This window comes from Erythrolamprus reginae, chromosome 5 (assembly GCF_031021105.1).
Source record: "Erythrolamprus reginae isolate rEryReg1 chromosome 5, rEryReg1.hap1, whole genome shotgun sequence".
NCBI classification, from domain to species: domain Eukaryota; kingdom Metazoa; phylum Chordata; class Lepidosauria; order Squamata; family Dipsadidae; genus Erythrolamprus; species Erythrolamprus reginae.
In genome coordinates, this window is record NC_091954.1 from 57,874,951 (window position 1) to 57,897,395 (window position 22,445).

Below are 22,445 nucleotides of genomic sequence, written 5' to 3' on the forward strand. Positions count from 1 at the left end.
ATATTTTAATGCAAATTTTCTTTAAATAATATCTACTGTAAAATTATCTTCAATCTATGCAAAAGGGAAAAATTGAAGTTGCATAAATAATGTTTTTTCCAATAAGATGAAAAGCTTCAAAAACATCACTAACCTTAAAAGTAAAATTTAAGTGAATTGCAGATAATTTGCACTATTCAGTGCAAAATGCTTGCAATGATTAAACATTGTCAGTTCAACTATATGAATATCACTAAAGCGTTTGAAACTGAGAATTATTTCTAAAATATTTTAATATGTACTATATAAACATTAAATGATAAATATATTTCAGGAATAACAGATGTAGTAAAAACTGCCAAAAGCAAATTTATGAAATGTTCAAAAGGAATCTTAGCTTTCCTATTAGCAGTCATCTACCCTGTTTCTTTAAACAAAAGCACAGAAGAATATCATATTTTGTTATTCAGTATTGCTTTTTCATGTAATTCCATTTTATAACCGGATTATTGCACTCAAACTTAAATTACTGTATATTTATTACAGAAATGATGTTATATACGGTCATAAAGCTATGGACATCATCAGCAGTGGGTATTTTCAAATCCTTTTCTAACAGCAGCAATCTATTCTCCCGCACTATTCTTAATCTTTTGTATAAGAAATAGTGTGAGGTTTTTTCCGGCTGCTTTTTAGCTTCTAAAGAGCTTTACTATCGAGCTAGATGAAGAAGTTTTGCAAAGTGACAGGGCTACATCTACAGATTTAGAAACTCCACTTGGACTGTATTCAAACCATAAATTCAGAGCTTGGGGGGGGGGGGGAATGTAGCCTCTACAAAATTCTGTATACAGTATACCATGTGTTTGAAGGAAGCCTAATAATAAAAGGAAAATGAAACATTTCATTAATAGCCATATTAAAAAGTACACAATTGCTTTTACAATAATAGCTTTTTAGGAGAGTAGTAATGTAGAATGCCTATATGTCTAATTATTTGATTAATTTAGAACATCACTGCACTAGCCATTCTTTGGACTTCAATGTACATTTTGCTCTCTGTACAAAAAACGTATCTTTACAGCTTATCCTTGACCCAAAAACATAATTAAAAATTGTAGCAGCGAAACTTCTGCTCTTTCCATTTGACTTGAAATCTCTTTTTCAGCTATAGACTTATTTATGATTCCTAAAATGTTTCCCTATTAAATACGTAATTGATTATATATGCATATTAAGCAAACAGGAATAAAATGTAATTTATGCAACATGCTTAGTAGGTCCTTGAAAATTAAATAATTAAGATTGCATTTTACTGGAATTTCTGAAAAAACCAGTCTGTTTTGATAAGTTTCTTAATACATGTTAAATTGAGTATACACTATAAGTATTATTATCAATATTTAGTTAATTACATTATAAATAATCTCCAATTGCTTATTCCAATATATTCTGGAAACAAGTCAGCAATTAGAGTTTACCAAGTTAAATATATTTGTGTCCTCAAATTCTTCAACTGTACTTTTTTTCCTTTACAAATATCCAATATTTAATTTATTTATCTGAAGAGTTAAGAATGTATTTAGTATTCAATTTAAAAATTCAATGAATTATATTGATAGAGAATATATAAAATGACTGAATAAAACATGAGATTCCCAATGTTGTTTATCATGGTTTTAAAGAAAATAAGTTTTTGTCTTACTACATTATATTGGTTGAAAAACTATATTATTCATAAAAATAAAGCTTAAATATATGATGAGAAACTATTTGCTTTCCAATTAGCATCATCTCCCATCCTTTCTATTTTATAATTGACTCTCCTTTGTGCTTGTTATTACAATTAAAACTGAATTCTAAGTTTTTAGTACAAGTCTGTACTTTGATTACATTATTTTGTATAAATAAGCATATATGATAATGATGCTAATTAATAAGACAGAGCTGAAGAAACCGTTTACTCAGTTGCCTTTTTATTGACAGTATTTTTCAATAATAGATATAATGAAAAATACTATCTATAATTCACATGGATGCAGGAAGTTCAAACTACTTGATTGATGAAAAAATCTTGATTTATTAAGGAAAGCTATACAATAATATTTTTTCTGTACTGTAATTCATTTGGTTATCCTCCAGTTTTTCTCAATGAGCAAGCATTACCCCTCTGTGTCATTTTTTTGAAATACGTGTAGTTTATAACAGAGGTAATCCACCAAATACCACAAAAATAAACAAGCACAGTTTGTTGTTCTGTCTTTCTTTGCCAAGAACTGAAAGATGTTACTCAAAAACTGGTTCCCTAGCAACTTCTAATATACCATATCTAGGAGTAAGAATTTTATTTAAACTCTCTCTTCAGAGAGAAAAAGAGAGAGAGGGAAAGGGGGGGGGAGAGAATTATGTAAACAAAAAATAAATCCAAGGACAAAACTAAAAAAAGAAAAAGTACTCTAGAAAATGTCAAGAAATAATCATTTGATGATTTGATATTACTTTTGAAGTACTGTTATCTCTTCTGGTCACTTCCTGGAATGAAAAAGGACCCTAATTTGCATTCACTACAGCATATGCACAAATAAATAATAAATATAGGAGGTACAACCGAGCATACATCTACAGTTCAGTATACGTGCATGCAATATTTTCATATTGTTTTGTATGTCGTAGATTTATACAATGAAGTATTGCTTGTACCTTTCAAGCAGAGGATTTTTTCCCCCTACTGTTACAGTACCTTCTGTTGTGCAGATATCATTACAGGATCTGATTTCAACATGGTGTTCAAACACATATCAAATACTAGCGTTTTTGTTTTGTTTTTTGCAGATCCTTTAAATTATCTTTTTTCTTAGTGCTATTAAAGAATTGTAATTTTAAAAGTATGATCTAAGGATTCTGATGAAATGTATGATTATTAAAGAAAGAGGTACATAGTGCTAGAACATTTTAAAGAGATATAGATATAGATAAATATAGATATATAGATATATAATGCATGCGTTCTGCAGATTTCTCTGCAAGTGACCAAAAAGATTTATTCAGATATGAAAAGCTGGCTTTAAAGAAAAAGCTAGGCAACAAAATACTCACCTCTTCACGTAATTTTATCAACTGCAACATGAATGCATAGAAAAAGATAAAAAGGAAAGAAATGGCAGGAAAGAAAGATCAGTTGTGTGACAGGATACAGAATTAACATTGACAATTTATCTGTTTACATGTTTAGCATTTAAAAATCACAGACAAACACATTAAAAGACCCTAAACATAGACTACATGCAGAGTTTTTTGAACGAATAAAGATCACTTTCGCACACTGTCACATTAAACAAAGAGAATAGTGTGAAATTCTCTTTTAAACCACATCTAAGACACTATCATGAAATAAAGGGGAATGACTTCATAGAAGTCTATAATACAAAAAGGAGAAAACAAGTTTACTATTCCTCTCTTCTAAGATAGTACAGCTGAAGTGATTTTGTATATACAAGATTTCTACATTTTTTTATTTTGTTAGTACTGACATCTGCCTTTTTATGTCTCCCTATACATCTATCTTACTAAATCAGTTAGAATAACTGTAACTGATGGCTATAAAATGGCAGTTTATGTGCCATTTTAAACTGTACTATTTTAATCTAAAATAATCTAAATTAATCTAAATTTAATTAGTCTACACTATTTAATAATTGAGACTATTACTATGCATTCAAAGAATACAAATAACCAAGGAACACTGTTTTATTAGACATTTTGACTATACCATTCTTTAAGCTTTTGAAGATAATTCACTTCAAAAAGTTATTACTTTTCACTATTTTGCTCTTTCAAATGGTGTATTCTAATTAGCTAAGCAAAAGAAGAGTCACTTGATTTTGTCAATTATGCTGCATAATAGCCTTCATTTAAAATAGTATATACTATTGTAATTGTGCTGAGGTATAAATACACTCAGTCTATCTGCAATGCAAACATAATGTTTTGATGATGATGGAAGGGAAAAGTTTCTTTATTGAGAATTTGTTATTTTACAACTGAGGAAGTTTCTTCTTCAATTGGTCATTAGCAATGTATTTTTACATATGGAAAATAATTTTGAATTAGGGTGTAAATTTAGGAAGGACATTTGCTTACACACAAACACACATGGAGAGAGAGACGGAGGGAGAAAGAGAGAGAGAGAGAGAGAGAGAGAGAGAGAGGCAGACAGACAGATATATATAAAACTAACTTAAAATTATTTCTTATGCTCACATTGTTGATCTAGAATTTAAACATTTATAATGCCAAATAAATAAAAACGAAGACATTATTTTAATTTTTGAGAAGAGTGCTGCATTCAATAGCTCTAGTTTTCTAAAGATTAAAAAAAATGAAGAAAAAAACATGTTTTCTAATCCAACCCCACCTGTTCTTAAATTAAAAGCACTCTGCAATCACTCTTTGGTTCGCTCTCTTGCTTCCTCCTCACTTTGCTTCTCCCAAAAGATAAACATTCAGTTTCCAAAAAAAGATGGTTTGCAAGTTTACTGCATCACTATGGTCGCCCCATCCCCTTTTGCAGGTCACTATTCATGTAATGGCTATGATAGTTTAAGGGGCAAAGTTTAAAACTACTATTCTGCAAGAGAAACCATTTGGGGTATGATACTCTGCCATAGTGAATGAAAGTTTTAAAATGCTCCACATTTGTTTTTTCAATAGATGTCAAAAAGAGAGAAAGAGCGAAGGAGAGTTTTATCTTGTTTGTGCTGCATGGCTGAATTTAAGCTCTTTTTCGGATTTACGGCTAAGCAAAATAAAGGGTGGTTTTCTTTTTTTTAAATGGTGTCTGAAAGATATTCATTCAAATTAACAAAAGATTTTTCCCTCATTTAACAGTTATGACACTTGATGACTTGCTGCTACTACTGTTTTTAAAAGCAGTATCCCAACCTTGGCAAACTCAATCAGAAAGCATAATATATATGCAGACAAAATTTCAGGTTAAAATAATCAGCATATTTTTTGAAACAAAGATTTTTCTCTTTTACTTCCCCTCCTCCACTTGATACAAGCAGTAATCAGTTCCTTTGTAGACAAAAAAAAATCTGGTTTACGCTGGTTTGAACCAGTGGAATCTCTTGTGACTAAACCTTCTCCTCTGAGTAGAATCAAAACTGCATCACGGAGAGTGCATGGGTCTGTGAGGAGGATCATGTGACATGGAGAACCATGGAATTTCCCTCCCAAGAAGCTGATAACGGCAGTGCCGTCTCTGCCCACATACAGATAACGAATAAATGCTGAACTCTATTAAACGCTCTTTACACATTATCATGGGTCGAACACACAATTTTCTGAACTTGTGAGACAGTCTATTTATTTTGCTATATACTCTCGGTATGTAACAAATTTGTGACTGGTAATGATCTGCTCTGCCAGGCTATATGAAGTGATACCGACCTTCCTTAGATCTTGGGAATTAAGTTGACCCATTTTTCTTTCCCCATCTGAAGAGTTTTAGAGTTTTGATACACTATATGCATAGGCAATCCAAGTCTTTATCAAAATTAGGGTATCAAAAATTAGGCCTCCATATAATGACAAAATATTTCCTCTAAATAAGAGCTGCTTTATTGCACTGCATTTATCAACTTACACTCTTGCACTGCAATTAATAAATGAATTATTAAAAAATGTCTCTCATTCCAACAGGTCTAGTTATATAGATTTTTTTTCTGCCATTCAATTGTGTCCAATTCTCAAAGACTACCTGTACAAGTCCCTGTAGTTTTCTTGGCAAGGTTTTTCAGATGTGGTTTGCCATTGCATCTTTTCTAGCACTGTGAGAATGTGACTGGCGCAAGATCACTTAGTTGGCTTTATGCCTTAGGTGGGAGACAAGGTCACAATTTCCCAGTTTCCAGCCTACACTACAGCAAATTGGCTCTGTATATGGAAATACTATAGGCACTTCCATTATTTCAGTAATGAAATTATAATTTGACATACTTTTGAAACAAGTTATCAATCTAGCATGCTATTTATTAACTTGGTACTTAGTGTCCTCATTAAATAAATAAAACTATTAAATAAAACTATAAACTGATAATATATTCTATTTTTCTGCACTGCTGTATTTTAATTTTTCAAGGGAATTGGTGACGCAATCAGATAAACCTAAGATGTTCCAAAGCATTGTTTGAATATTGTTACACAAAGATATATAACCCACTGAGAAAGAAGATATATATAATTTTTGAATAAATAACTAGTATTACTATGGGGAGAAAATAATAAAAACACTGAAATATTCTGTTTCTATATTTTAAAATGTGTTTCATTTGACTATAATAGAACAAAAGGCAAGATATACTCAGAACAAAAAATATACAGTCCACTATACTCAGTATAATTTATCAAAATTTCTACTTTAAATACCAACATGCAATGTAGAAAACAGCAGCTTTTACATAAAGTAGTATGTCAAGTTAGTCTTTACTATCTATAGTACCATAGAAGATAGGCAAAGCATTAGTGTTAGGTAAAAAAATAATTAAGCTACACACATAACACAATGATCTCTAACAAAGCTATTATGACAAACAAGAATGTTATTTTCTTTCTCAAGGATCAAAATGGTGTAATATAGAATGTCTAATATTTTACCAACCATATTTTCCCAATCATATAATTTATTACAAATTATTTGAAGACATATGTATTTATTAGATTTTTTAAAAAAAATAATGGACAGAAAAACAATGCCATCAAATATGCATTTACTACAGTTTATGTAAAGAACAGAATAATACATTACAGATAATTCTGTCTATTTCTGGAAATGCCTAATCTGGATCAGTTCTTGCATTCTCAATTTGTTTGCTCTCTATTTAACTATGTAACAGGTAGGGTGTAGATTTTAATACTGCTAGTCAGTCAGAACCAAATGTTTATGCTTGTGTTTATAGAATACTTGGTTTTCCATTATTTATGCATGGATTTATCTTATTCCTGATAAATTGAGAATGGGTTTCATTCTTTAGTTTTAAACTTAAATGATTATACCAAGAACAGAAGAATGTTATAGTATCCAGCATAAATTATATTGAAGTCTCATTCATCAATCAGAAAATTAAATAGGAAATTCTGTATGTTGAAATATCATTTCCTGGAGTTTCTAGATCCAACCCAAAGGAGCTGACCAATGTATAGAAAATTACTGAAAAGTTTTCTCATTAACTATTGTCAAAGTATAATAAATCTATTTAACCTTTATTCAAGTTATAATTATAAATTTCACAAGTTTAGCAGTTGATTGATATCAACCAAGAGGCTGATATAGTTAAATAGAATATTAACTGACTTTGGGCAATGAAATCATTATATTTTTTGCTATAAATTTGCTTTCTATGTTAATTTGATATCATTATCTACCAATGTTTTCCTTTGTGTATCTAAATTTATTGTTGATAGTCATTAAAAATATTAAAAACATAGTTTTCACCACAAGATAGACTGATTCTTCTTAAAAGTGACAATAAAGTAAAGCATGTATTCTTTGAAACAATGGCTGAAATTTTATAAACACTGGTATTTATTTTCTTTTAAAGTTCATAATATGAAAACAATGTGGAAAATTAAGTTTGAAAGTAATACCAATATTTTGGCAGAATTATCCTGTACTAAGATGGATGCCCCAAAAATTTAATAACTAAATAAATTCTGTGAACAATGCTAAATATTAAAGGCCTTTTCTGAAAGATAAGTCCACTTTCAGATGATTAAAAAAAGAAAACAAGCTATGCATAAAAAATACCATTACTGAAAAACATTAGCTATGTATGTTAGCATTTATCTTAACAGATCATAAGAGTATAAAATAAAGGCATAGCCACCAAAATTTTCATATTTTTATTTATTAAACTATTAAATGTATATGTTGGCTCACTCCCTACAACTCTAAGCAGTTTTAAAGTTGAAAGTTCACTTGATTTTTTGTCTTCTATTTTGATACATAATACATGGTATATAGAGAGATATTTGCTTTAACTCTTCTGTTAATGTACTTTAGAGAAACAAAAAAAAGTACAACAAAGTAACAAATAATACATTCTAAATATTTTGATCAAAGTTATTATGGAAGTAGAACAGAAATCAAGATCAGTGACAAACTTTTCACAATATTAAATAATTATAGTTTTATCTTCACTAATTCACATTACTCCAATGTACATTATCTTTCTTATGTATGAAGTTGTCCAAATTTTATTTAATAATTTTATAAATTTTTGAAAACAAAAAAATATATCTTGGATAAAAGAACCATCAAAACAAAATAACTTTAAAAAACTTCCTGAACATTTGCAACATTGGACATTCTGAATAAAATATTTGGACATATTTCACATTTCTTAAAAATGCTAACATTTTATACTGTCAGCTATACTAATATAGTTTTGATCTAATTTCAATTTTATACATAGAACAGAATCTGATTTAGAGAGGCAACTACTCTGAAAAAGGAAAAGAAACTCTGAAATCTCATTTTTATTTGTTTTGCCTTCCAGTATTCATTTAATTATATTTCCCTCTTATCAAAGCTAGATTATGTGATTTATATTCCTTTTACGTGTGTTTGGGTTTGTTGGCAAATATTGTGTTTCAAGGTACTGCTTAAGTACTTAATAATAAAGAAAAAGAGAAGACAATATTTTGGGGGGTTTTTTTTTGTTTATTTATTTTAAAAAATAGCAGACAGGGATCCAAGGTAAAGGGTTAAATTGTAAGATCTACAAGAATCATATTGAAGTTGATTAAGACCCAGCTTTGCATTAAACAGTATCACTTCCACATGAGTTGTTACTAATGCTGTTAAGAAGCAGCTTGAGAAGCCCAGTGTGCCAATGACCTCCTTCACCCTCCAGCCACCCACTAGGGCTTCTTGATTAGCATCCTACCTGGATCTCCGAGGAATTCCCATCATCCCCTAGGAGCTCATTCCGCACCTCGTCACTGTAGGCAATCCGTGACCTTTTCTGTAAAATAAAAAAGAAAAAGAAATGTGAACAAGCAAAGCTCTGGAACTATCCCTATCAAGGTTGCTAAACTCAAAACCTTGAGAGCCCTCTAATGGATACCTAATTAATACAAATTTCTAAACTTTTCAAGAAGTTGTTTTAACAAAACGATGACAAATGTAATAAAAATCGCCAATAAGTTTAGAGAGGTTTATAACTGTTAGATCAAATTAGCTTAGCACCATGCATCATTACAGAAAAAGGAAATGCAAAACCTTTCCCATTAGATTTAGTATGAACTAAAGTGCACTCTCCTTTTTTTCTCCTATTTTTTCTCTTAAAATCTCCTATTCTTTTATATAATCCTGTTCTAAGTAAAATAATTTTCTGATTACAATATTCTCTATATTTTACCAATACTAAAATAATAATGATTACATTGTATGCCATATAATTCAGATTCCACAATCAAGAGTTTCTGTATAATAATTAAATTATTATGCACAGATATACCAGTAACAAAAATGAAAAACATAAACAAGAGCACTGGAGAAGAAATTTGACAGTTCTACTTCAGCTGCCATATATCAGATATAAAACTTTTAAAGTGAAAAACACTTTTATGCCCAAAGGCTAATGGCAAAGCTAGATTCCCATTGATTGGAATCACACAGTAAAATCACTACCCTTCACTCAAAGGGGAAAAAACACGGACAAGGAAAATATATACTTTTCATTGGGTGTTTATTTGATTGATTTATGTAAACTGAAATGCAAAGAATTACTGAAAGCTGCTGTTCAGGGAAAAAAGTAATGTGCTTTTTTCAATAGGAGGTAAGTTCAATAAAAGAAATTCTTCTTGAATATTAGATTGAAAAGAATTTTTGCCACAGAATATATGCTAGACTTAAACTAAGTGATACCTTGTGTTTTATCTTTTCCCCAATATCATGTAAAACAAGTAGAAATAATAAAACTGAGAGTGAAAGTTAACATAGAAACATAGAAGTCTGACAGCAGAAAAAGACCTCGTGGTCCATCTAGTCTGCCCTTATACTATTTTCTCTATTTTATCTTAGGATGGATATATGTTTATCCCAGGCATGTTTAAATTCAGTTAATACACAAGAGCATCTTATGCCAAAGCTCATTAGATGAACATGTACAATGAAAAACGTTAACAGAATACTTTCAAGCAAACTTATGTAAATTTAAAATGAGGAAGAATTAGATACCGAATTGTTCATAATGCAATGAATGGCCATATATGCATGGTCAGCTGTGTTACTGATTTAATTTGGTTAATTTGCTCTAAAGAATTCAATCAGTTATGCTGGTGTTCTTTTGAATTAAATACCATTGGTTTATAACCAAACTTAAAGATAATAGAAACAGATATTATTGCTTTCAAGATTGCAAAAAGATTGATGTTACAAGGCTAGATTGGCAATTTCCAACCATTATATAAGATCTACACAATTTACCTCAGTTTCTTTATTATTATTATTATTATTATTATTATTATTATTATTATTTTATATGCCGCCCCGCTCTGAGGACTCGGGGCGGCTTACAGCATATAAGAACAGAAGAAGAGCCATGCTGAATCAGGCCAAAGCCCATCAAGTCCCACAGTGGCCCACCAATTGGACATGGGGATCTTGAGCAGAAAGAGAAGGCAAAACCCTTCCTTTCCCTTGACCCCCAACAAATGATACTCAAGGGAATCCTGCTTGCCACAACCAACATAGAGGCGGCACATGGACATCCATTTCAATAACCACCGATACACTTGGAATCCATGAATCTGTCCAATCCTGCCTTGAAGCTATCAAGGCTGATAGCTGTCATGACCTCTTCTGGAAGTGAATTCCATAAACCAACAACCGTCTGGGTGAAGAAATATTTCCCTTTATTTGTCTTCACTTTCTTACCTATGAGGCTTTAGGGAGTGCCGCCTCATCCTAGTATTGTGTGATAGAGAAAAGAATTTTTCTCTATCCACCTTTTCTATCCCATGTATGATTTTATACACCTCGATCAAGTCACCCCTTAAACGCCGTCTTTCAAGGCGTTGCAATATGAAGAAAACAATACAAATTCTGAAATCCAATATTAAACTAAAACAAGCAATCTAAAACCCCAATTTAATTAAAAAGCAGTAGACGGTGGTCCTGAAAGTAATCTGGTCCGATGCCTATATAGATGTTTAGAAAGTTAATTTAAATACATAATTTCATTTCCTAAACCTTTAGTAAATTGCACTAACACAGAGACACACTGACACAGACACAGACACAGACATATATATAATTTATGTACAGTATTTGACAGGGAAAAAAAATAACTCTTCCCTGGTACAAACTGAGAGGAGGACAGCTTGTAGTCTAGAGGTTAAAGCCATTGCCTTACAAGGCAGACTCTGCAGGTTCAAATCCCGGTAAGGGTATGACTAACTAATGAGAGCATAATAAGCTCGCAATAGATCTATACTAGTCTCCCTTTTCATTACACATACATATGTGGTAGGTATGTAGGTCTTGGAATATTCGGGTCTTTTCCTGTGTAAGAATTTCAGCAAAATTTCGATGAGGTCCCACTCATCATCTTCAGGCTGGTGTTTTCAGTTTTGTGCTAAGGCGAACAAAGCATGGTCAGAGCTGCCGTCTTTCTATAAATATTGATGAGGGTGTGGGGAGTGCTGGTTTAATTGTTGTAAGTGGATTGGTTGGCTTTGTTGCAACATCTTGATTAGTTTATTTATTTATTTATTAATTGGACTTTTATTCCACCCCTCTCCAAGGACTCACAACATATAATAAAACAATGCATAACATCCTAAATCCAATTAATTAAATATAAAATCTAAAAAATCTAAAAAAAATACCAAACCATAAAAAACAGTCATTCCACTTGATCAACTTTCATCCACACATTCATCGGCTAGGGAGCAAGGATCTAATGGCCCCAAGCCTGGCAGCATAAATGAGTCTTAAGACTCTTGCAGAAGGCAAGGAGGATGGGGGCAGTACAAATCTTCAGGGGAAAAGATTCCAGAGGGCTGGGCCATCTGCAGAGAAGGCTGTTCCCCTAGTTCAGGGGTCCCCAAATGTTTTACACAGGGGGCCAGTTCACTGTCCCTCAGACTGTTGAAGGGCTGGACTATAAAAAAACCCCTATGAACAAATCCCTATGCACACTGCACATACCTTATTTAAAGTAAAAAAACAAAATGGGAACAAATACAATATTTAAAAAATAAAGAAGTAATAAGTAATTAAGTAATTAATAATTAAGTAATAAAGTAATTTATACTTCTTTATTAACAAGTAAATTTAAACTTAAATCAACAAATTCCCTCCATTTCTCCTTCCTTCCTTCCCTCCTTCCTCTTCCCTTTTACTTTTCTCTCATTTGTTTCACTTTCCTCTCCCTCGTTCTTTCCCTCCATCATTTTCTCATTTCTCTCTCTCTCTTTCTTTCCATCTCTCCCTCTTCCTTTCTCTCTCTCTCTCTTTCTTTTTTCTCTCTGTCCCTCTTTCTTCTTCTTTCTCTCTCTCTTGCTTTCTTTCTCTCTCTTCTCTCTTTCTCTTACTCACTTCTCTTTCTAACTCTCCCTCTTTGTATCTCTCACACTTTCTCTCTCTCCCCCTCTCTCTATTTCTCCCTTTCTCTCTCTCCCATTCTCTCTCCTCTTCCTTTCTCTCTCCCTATTTCTCCCTCTTTCTCTCTCTCTTCCTCCCTTTCTATCTCTCCCTTTGTATCTCTCCCTCTTTGTATCTCTACCTCTTTCTCTCTCTTGCTTTCTTTCTCTTCTCTCTTTCTCTCACTCCCTCTTTGTATCTCTCACTCATTCTCTCTATCTCTCCCTTTCTATCTCTCCTCTTCCTTTCTCTCTCCCTCTTTCTCTCTCTACCTTTCTATCTCTCTCTCCCTCTCTTTCTCCCCCCTTTCTCTCTCTTCCTTCTTTCCCTCCCGCCCCTCCCTACTTCCTTCCACTCCATTTCTCTTTCCCTCACTCTCTTTCTCTTTTCTTTCTTTTGGTCCACTTCTCTCTCTCTCCGCTTCTCCGGCAGGCACCGCCTCCGCGCCCTCCCCTTCGGTCGGGCCCCACGGCAGCTGCCATTGGTGCAGTGACAGCGGCGGGTCCTCTCAGACCAGGCCCCACCAGCAGGTGCCGCTTTCTGCGCAACTCCAGCCTTTTCCCGCCCCGGCCAGCGTGGCCACTTCGCAGCTGCTTGCAAACCCCTGACCTCCACCGCCTCTCCCCCATGGCACAAGGTGAGCACACCTCCACTTCTCTCTCTCTCTCTCTGCTTCTCCATTTGGCACCGCCTCCACGCCCTCCCCTTCGCTCTGCCCCCACAGCAGGTGCCATTGGTGCAGCGACAGCGGCAGCTCCTCTCAGACCAGGCCCCAGCAGCAGGTGCCGCTTTCCGCACAACTCCAGCCTTCTCTCGCCCTGGCCGGCGCGGCCATCTCGCTGCTGACACAGGTGGCAGGGACCGCCCTGTCCCCCTTCAGGGCCTCTTTGACAGCCCTTTCCAGCAGAGGCGCCACGTCTGCCTTCCCAACAGGTCCTGCCGCCGGCGCGCAGCTCTGCTCACCCGAAGCCTGGCGTTGACGCTGGAGAGCGGGCTTCGGGCTCTTGGCATCAGCAGCTGCCACAGGGCCATTGTTGTTGTTGTCACGGCGGCTGCCCTGTGCCGGCCAGCAAAGCTGCTTTCCATAGGGCAGCAGCAGTCTCTTTCCCGAAAGATGGCAAAGAAAGGGGCCAATTGCAGGCCCGCTTTCCTCCCCTCCTCTTGCCTCTCCACCTCCTCCTTGCTCAGCAGCCAACCGCGGTGAGTGGACAGGAGATTTGGGAGCTTATTATATCGATCAGTAAAATCTCATGTGCTGCCGCGGGCCGGTTAAAAGACCTCAGCAGGCCGCATCGGGCCCCCGGGCCGTAGTTTGGGGACCAGTGCCCTAGTTGATAGGGTAACACCTTTAGTAGTTGATGCAGTTGATGTTTGCGGATTAGTCAGCTGTTTTGTAAAGACATGAAACACCAAAACATACATACATGCATGCCTATATATATATGGTATATAGTGTATATGTGCGTGTATGTTTTTGCTGAATTTGAAAATTAAGGGAGACTAAGAAAGATCTATTTTGGCCTTGTTCTGGCCTCATTAGCTAGCCATACCCTCACTGGGATTTGTATTATATATATACAATATATACTGTATGTATGTATGTATGTATGCATGTATGTATGTATGTATGTATGTATGTATGTATGTTTTGGTGTTTCATGTCTTTACACAACAGCCTACTAATCTGCAAACATCAACTACTAAAGGTATTACCCTATCAACTGGGAGAAGAGCCTTCTCTGTGGGGGCCCAGCCCTCTGGAATCAACTCCCCCTAGAGATTCGTACTGCCCCCACCCTGCCAGGCTTGCCTCTTCATATATATGATTTTTTGTTGAGTCATCCTGGCATATGGAATGAACATCACAGCTTCCTTTTTGCCTCTCGGCCCCGCCATATTCCAAGGTAGATAAGCTTTTTATAGCCGACTACTATAGATCTATTTCGGGCTTATCTACCTTCATCAGGTAGCTACAGGTTCAAATCCCAGTAAGGGTGTGGCTACTTGATGAAGGCAAATAATATGTTACACACACACACAGGTTTTTATTTTGTTCTGAATATAAAAGATGCATGAGGGTGATGCTCTGACCCACCTTATTTTTAAAGCATATTTTATTTTTAATTGAATTTAATAGAAACATAGCATACACTAACAGCACAAGAGCCTCCAGAATCATTGATATTTCCAATAATGTCCTGAATTTGCTATGTGCCTCTAGACACTCTTACTCTTATAAAATAAAAATGATGTTGAAGTGGTTGAAGACCAGTCTTTTGGTTATGAAAGTGTTCACTTACTTAGATAAAAAGATAAGGGAAAGCTAAAGATTAATAGTTGGTTGGTGAGGATGGGAATAAATAAAAAGGAAGGTAAAGACAAAAATATTAATTTGCCTTTTAGAAAATGATGTTTCTGCTTGAGGTCATTTGTGAACTGCCAAACATTCTGCTAAATTATTTGCTCAGATTACATTGTTTTAAATTGTGAAATGGACCACCAATCCCAAAATATTGAGATGGCACAAACTAGTAAACAAAGAAACCAAATACAATATTAGTTAAATCAAATCCCTCATTTTACTCAGAGGTAAGATGCAAAATACTTTTGGAAATCCTGTTTTTCTTTTTCAGTGTGTCACAACTACTACCTAAATAATAATAATAATAATAATAATAATAATAATAATAATAATAATAATAATAAAATAATAATAATAATAATAACAACAACAACAACAACAACAATAACAATTTATTAGATTTGTATGCCGCCCCTCTCCGAAGACTCGGGGCGGCTCACAACAGTAATAAAAACAATATTATAGTAGAACAAATCTAATATTAAAAAACATATAAAACCCTATCATTATTTAAAAAACCAAACAACACATTCATACCAAACATAAAACAAAGTATTAAAAAAATGAGCTGCTGCTGCTACTACTACTACTATCACTACTACTACTGGTGCTACTATTACTATTATTTACTGTGTGTATATATCAGGAAGAACAATCTCACACTAACAAAGTAAAAATAGCCATTACAGCATTAAAGGAAGTGGAAACCTTTAAAGAAGCTCTGGTATCACAGTCCCTGATTAAATTATTCATTTCATCACAATGGGAGAACTGCAGTATGCAATAATTTCATAAGGAGATTGATTTTGTTTTTCTTTTCTTTTTTTGCTAAAAAGCTAACAAATTGACATAGAATGCTCAATTATGATAATACCTTATTTTGTGTTTGATTTATATTAAAAAAGGAATAAAGTTACAAACGCATGTTAGTCATGATCCAATTTTTCTTTTGTATTTAAGAATTCCTACTTTATGTTGCTAATGTCTAACAGTTTAGTCATCCTTGGTCAAACAACTCCCAATAGATATAATATGTAGTGATGTAATTCCAGCAATTCAACAGCAAACCATAACTTATCCCAAGTCTGCCTTTTGCTAAGCTACTGGGCAAACTATGCATATTTTTTCAGGCCTACAATAACCCCAAACAATCCATCCATTCAAAGAGATCTTCCTCTCCTCATAAAGAAACCTATGACCAATTCAGCACTCTAGAAGATGATTTAAAGTCCTGTGATTTCTATCCAGTTTCAACTCTATAGCGTGATATATTGATAAAGTCAATCATAATTCTAGGCTTATTCTGTTCTTTTCTCCAACATTTTCTGTACATTACCATAAGAACCTGTAATAAATAAACTGTTATTTTGTATTATTTTGTATATCTCTTAAATATACTTTAGAAGTACAACAAATAATTACATTTCCATTAATTCAAGGGTTTCCAATAATACTCTACATCACTGATGGCGAACCTATGGCACGGGTGCCACAGATGGCACACGGAGCCATATCTGCTGACACCAGAGCCGTTGTCCTAGCTCTGCTCCAGCGTGCATGTGTGTGCCAGCCAGCTGATTTTTGACTTGCACAGGAGCTCTAGGAGGGCAATTTTGGTTTCCAGAGAGCCTCCAGGGGGATGGGGAGGGCATTTTTATCCTCCCCTGGCTCCAGGGAAGCTTTTGGAGGGTGAAACACGAGCCTACTGGGCCCACCAGAAGTTGGGAAACTGTCCATTTCTGGCTCCAGAGGGCCTCTGGGGACTGGGGGAAGCTGTTTTCACCCTTCCAATGCATTGAATTATGCATGTGGGCACTTGCGTAAGCATGATAGTGTGTGCACGTGCTCTTTCAGCACCCTAGGAAAAAAAGGTTCGCCATCACTGCTCTACATCATATGAAAAATGACTCTTTGAAGGCAGAGTAGGCAGTTGGTGATCCTGGGGATCAAAGAATGTCTCAAACTAAATTCACATATTCTTTGTTGTAAATTTAAAACCTTTATACACAACTGGGGTCCCCAAATCCCAGTCCATGGTCCAAGGCACGTTAGGAACCAGTGAAACTTCATCTGAACATGTATGGGATCTAGGTAGCACTCAAAACCATTATCTCTCCGATCCATGGCAAAATTGTTTTCCATGGAACTGGCTCCTGGTGCCCCAAAGTTTGGGGACCGCTGACACAAAAGATCAGCTAAGCCCTCTAGGAAAACCTAATTGTACTTGCTTGCAGTCTAATGTTTGTATGGATCAGAAGAGATAACCAGAAAGATAAAAAAGAAAACATATTTTACTTTTTTTCCCTTTCTTTTTTCTTTTATTATTTTTTATTTCTGGAAAACAATAAAGATACTTTATATGTAAAAAAGAAAACATCAAAGATAGATTGGTGAGTTCATCCTCTTTTGACTCCGACTCTTCTTCCTGCTTGCTTTAGCTGTACTTATGCAATCATCAGCAGGCTATCATAATGAATAAAGTTCTGGACTAGAAAATAGGCCAACTCCAAGCTCCTAGGTTTTAAAACCTAGAGTTGGTTCTATAAAATAACATCTGTCTGAAAATATATAATATGAATCAGATTTGGCAAGCTGTGCTAAAGTCTGTCTTATATTTAGATTCCATTGTAAAACTATTTAGTGCAATATAGTAACATCAATCTTAGCACAGCTAATGTGTATTGTCAAAGACCTTTTTTGTCACATTCTCAATAATAAAAGGTTTATAAAACTACTAAGCTTTTTGCCTACAATTAGAAGCAACTGTACAATAGTCATCAATAAATAATTTGATACTACTTTTGATCATAATTTCATTCCAAAATGAATTGATCACAGAGAAGATCAAGTCTTTGAACTAAAGTGCCTATTTGTTCTCTTAGCATCTATCTAAAATATGAACACAGTAGTCTCATTTGTCTTTAAAATAAGAACTCTAATAATCTTACTAAGAACTTTTTGTGAAGCTGAATATCATTAGGGATAGCAAGAAAAATTTAATGTAACCAAAATAAAAGAATAAAAGTGCATTAGGCTCTCAACTTTGCAAATCTTTACTGAGCATACATTTACACTGTAGCCGAATGCAAGCCTGAGACTTTGTGCTAGAAAATGTCACACACACTACAACAGTTTGAAGGAATTCAATTCATAATGCATTTTATAAATAGTTAATGACTTCTATACATAAGCTAACCAGGCAAATCAAGAAATTGTCAACAATTTTAGTCTTAGTTGTCAGTTATCACTGTCTACAGTACTGCTACTACTTTATATGTATGTTTCCAGAAGAGACAGAAGTTTTCCAGAGTTCAAATCCAATCTTTTTCTGAGAAGTCCGATATGAGTTTAATAGTTCCTATGCGCTCTATAAAGAGTTCTTTATAACAATTTTTTGTTTGCCTTCTCCTGCACCACATCTTATTTATGCAAGATGGTATGTATGCAGAAGCATTCTTCCATATTATTGGGGAAAAGGTATGATTTTGTGCAATTAAATGGCAAAGTTTATAAGAATACAGCATCTTTTTTAAAATGGCATGGAGAAATGATATCATCAAGAGGAGCAGGAATCCTGCAACCAATTGTCCCAAACAGTGAACTCAAATGACAATCCTATGAACCTAAACATCTTAAACATATGAGAAATTCTTCAATATCTTTTCAATATTTGAACTTCCAAACTTCACAGAAAAACAGTTCTATTTTTCACAGCAACAACACAATTTTTTCAGAAATCTATACATTATGTAGGGCCTCATTCATTTTCAGATGTAAATAGGATCTAATACACAGTCATTAGTAGTTAAACTATTCATCTAAATTGAAAGGATTTGTAGACAATTCAAAAAGTTATATTGATTTTTTAGGAATGACCCAATAGTGGTACTGAAGATGTGGTCTCTTTTCATAAATGTGTAAGCAACATTGCAGACAATAGTAAGGAGTAATTAAAAAAGAAATTAAATATTAATGACAGGAGTAAATAAAATTAAACCTAACTAAATCTATTTTAGCACTATTCTCTATACATTCCACACCTTGTACCCAAGTATACTCCTAATCAACAACACAGGTTTTCCTTTTTGCATTCATATATTTCTTAGTAACTTGTTGAAAAGCAAAGATCTGCTATGTACATCTCCACCTGGCACAAAGCTGAACTACATTGCCCAGTTTTGTTCGCTGTCAATTATTTCAATTGAATTCTACACATTTTCCCAGACATACTTATTAAACTAATCCACCCACTTTCATACACAGAAAGTGTTTTGCATTCATTCTTGCTGCCCTTCTATTTTTCCTTTTGTATAAAGGAACAATAATAGCATTCTTTCAACCATTAAACACAGATGTCTTCACACACGTTAAAACAAGTCATCCAGTCACTTCATAAACAAATCACATCTATATTTTAACATTTTTTTCAGATTTACCACCTGTACCAGAATCTTAGAACAGCGATGACTTACTTTTTATTTTTTTCTTTGAAATTAATATTTCTAGCATTTATTTTAATATTGCTATACAATTCCCATACAATTTTTTCAAGATTCCCTTACTTGCATTCTAAAAATTTAATCTATTTCATGTTTAATTCCATTCACTCTGTTGAAGATTCCATTTAAATGTTTTACATGTTCATGTTGCTTTTAATCTTAAACATTTGCTCTTTTTATATTTTTTCCTTTATGTACACATTACAGGCATGATGGTGAACCTATGGATTTCTGGCTGGCTCCGCTCATACCTCCCCTCCCAGGAGTCTCCAGGCTGCCCATTTTGGATGTCAGATAAGTACAGGGTATGCGTGAAGGCTCTAGGAGGGTGAAAAATGGGACTCCAAGAAGTTTGGCAAAGGACTGTTTCCTGATTCTGAAGAACCAGAGGTGGCCGTTTTCACCCTTCCTAGGCTCCAGGAAAGCCTCAAGATCCTGGTGTATGTGTGTGAAAAACAGGCCTACCGGAAGTCCTGATATCGACCATTTCTGGCCTCTGTACATACATAGCACAGTATTGCATACATCTACCAGGTCAGCCATATTTCTTCCATGGACTATACAGTGTCAGCCCCTAACTTTTACAAGAGGAAATGCTAGCTTTCTGCCTTTAGTCAATAGATCAATATCTCCTGTCCAATGCTCTTCAGTGATCATGCTGTAAAGTCACTGACTTAGAAATCAGAGGTGTAATGAGATCTGTCACAACCAATTTTAATCCTGCACTGGCAAGCAATGATATTTAATACATATGTTGAACAATATACAGTGGAACCCCGACATAAGAGCTGCTCTACTTAAGAGCAACTCGAGATAAGAGCTGGGAGGGGAGAGATATTTTTGTTCTACTTACAAGCCCAAATTCGAGATACAAGCGCCAAGGAGCTGTCTCCTGAAGCCAAACGCTAACTTCCGCGTTCGGCTTCAAGAGACAGCTGCGAAGCGGCGCACGTGTTTTAAAAGGTTGCAGCCGGCCTGGGGGGCTCAGGGGGGGTGCTTGCAGCTTTCTTTCTTGCTCTTTTTTTTTCTCTCTTTTACCTTCCCTTCCTCTATTTCTTCTTTTCTTTCTCCTTCCCACCTTCTTCCCTCCCTCCCTCCCTTCACTCATTCCTCTCTTACTCTCCCCTTTCATAAGTTTCCTTGCTTCCTTCCTCTGTTCCTGTCCCTTCCCCCTTTCTTTCTTTCTTTCTTTCTTTCTTTCTTTCTTTCTTGCTTTCTTTCTTGCTCTTTTTCTTTCTCTCTTTTACCTTCCCTTCCTCTATTTCTTCTTTTCTTTCTCCTTCCCACCTTCTTCCCTCCCTCCCTCCCTTCACTCATTCCTCTCTTACTCTCCCCTTTCATAAGTTTCCTTGCTTCCTTCCTCTGTTCCTGTCCCTTCCCTCTTTCCTTCCTTCCTTCCCACCCTCCGTCCATTCATTCACCCATTCCTCTCTTGATCGCTTAAAGCCGGTCCCTGGTGCAAAAAGGGTTGGGGACCTCTTTCCTACAGGATTGGGTGGCAGAGAAGTTGAACATATGTAAATTTAAAAGTTTAAGAAAGTTTACAAGTTAAATGAAAGAAACTTCATTATTCATTTATATGTACATGTACATTTCTTCATTAAAAACATGTCTTTCTGCATAATTTAGACTAACTTTGTGAGTTTTTTGAGGGCTGGAACCAATTAAAATTATTTACATTAATTCCTATGGGGAAAAGTCGTTCGAGATAAGAGCTGCTCGACTTAAGAGCCCAGGTCCGGAACGAATTAAACTCGTATCTTGAGGTACCACTGTATAGCAGTGCAGCAAAATTCTGTCACAGTTATGAATCTGATCCATTTCAGCTCTGAGGGATATGAAAGAGATCTATTTGAGATTTAAAAGTACATTAAAATATTGGAATCTTGAAAATTAGGATACATTAGAAACCAAAAAGATACATCACACAGAACTCATTATCATTTTTGGTGTTTTCCTAAAGTTGTCATTTGGCAGCATTACACCAAAGTAACATGAGCATGAAAAAGAGGGAAAAGGTTTTTCTTTTTTTAAAAAGAAAATAGTTTTTACTGAAATTTAAACACTAAAAAAAACAATACATACAGAAAGTATGTGTATAGGTTTTTCCTATAAGAGCTACAAATATCAAGATGTATCACTCTTGATTTTGTTAGTTATACACTGGATATTGAGCTCTTGAGAAAAACTGTTTTTGCCAAAAAACCAATTGAGTATACTTAAGTAAGTGCAGATTTTATTTTTAGATTATGCTACACCATGCCAAAAAAATACCAATCTTGATGATATGCAGATGAAACCTACCCATGTAAACACATGTAGGTATGCTGTTTAAAAATAAAGGATGGGATTTCCATCTATATAAGCAAAGCAAGATATAAAGACACATAACAAATGCTTACCACATGTTTTGTAAGAAAAGTTTTAACTAAATAAAATGCAAATTCAAATTTTGAAATATCATATCCATAGAAATATGCATTCAGAATATTTCATCATATTCATATTTGCATTACGTAAATTCTGCAAATCCATCTTCCCATGTTTAATACAATATACAAAATGTAATACAGAAAAGCCTACGTAATGTTAAAGGAGCATTTTTCTACTAATTTCACATTATTATAGCAGCAGACGAAAGGATGTTTTAAAGTGTTAAACTTTAAGACTTAACAATTGAAAAACTTTTGTATATCCAGACAAAAGTCCTTATCCAGGCCATTCTCTTGCTATTGTATTTCCACTTTAAAAATCTTTTGTTTTGTGATCTCTTTTTTTACTAATCCAATATTTCTGCATCAGGCAAGATTTCTTTCATTTCTATTATAACTTAATAATAATAACAACAGAACTGGAAGGGACCTTAGAGGACCTTAGGGTTTACTTAGACAGTAAACCCTACAATCCAACACCTTCTTAAAACCTTCCAGTATTAGAGCATTCACAACTTCTG

At 34.5% G+C, this 22,445-nt stretch overlaps 1 protein-coding gene across 3 annotated transcripts in view; it reads right to left on the reverse strand.

Moving 5' to 3' along the window:
* VTI1A (vesicle transport through interaction with t-SNAREs 1A) overlaps window positions 1–22,445 on the reverse strand; it is a 240,415-nt gene that overhangs the window by 165,865 nt on the left and 52,105 nt on the right. For all 3 annotated transcript variants that reach the window (XR_011559192.1, XM_070752713.1, XM_070752714.1), the window contains exon 4: window positions 8,928–9,005. Coding sequence is in view for 2 of the 3 variants with exons in the window: in XM_070752713.1 (XP_070608814.1) it covers window positions 8,928–9,005 (78 nt within the window). In the remaining variant the exon portion in view is untranslated. The remainder of the gene's footprint in view (window positions 1–8,927; window positions 9,006–22,445) is intronic.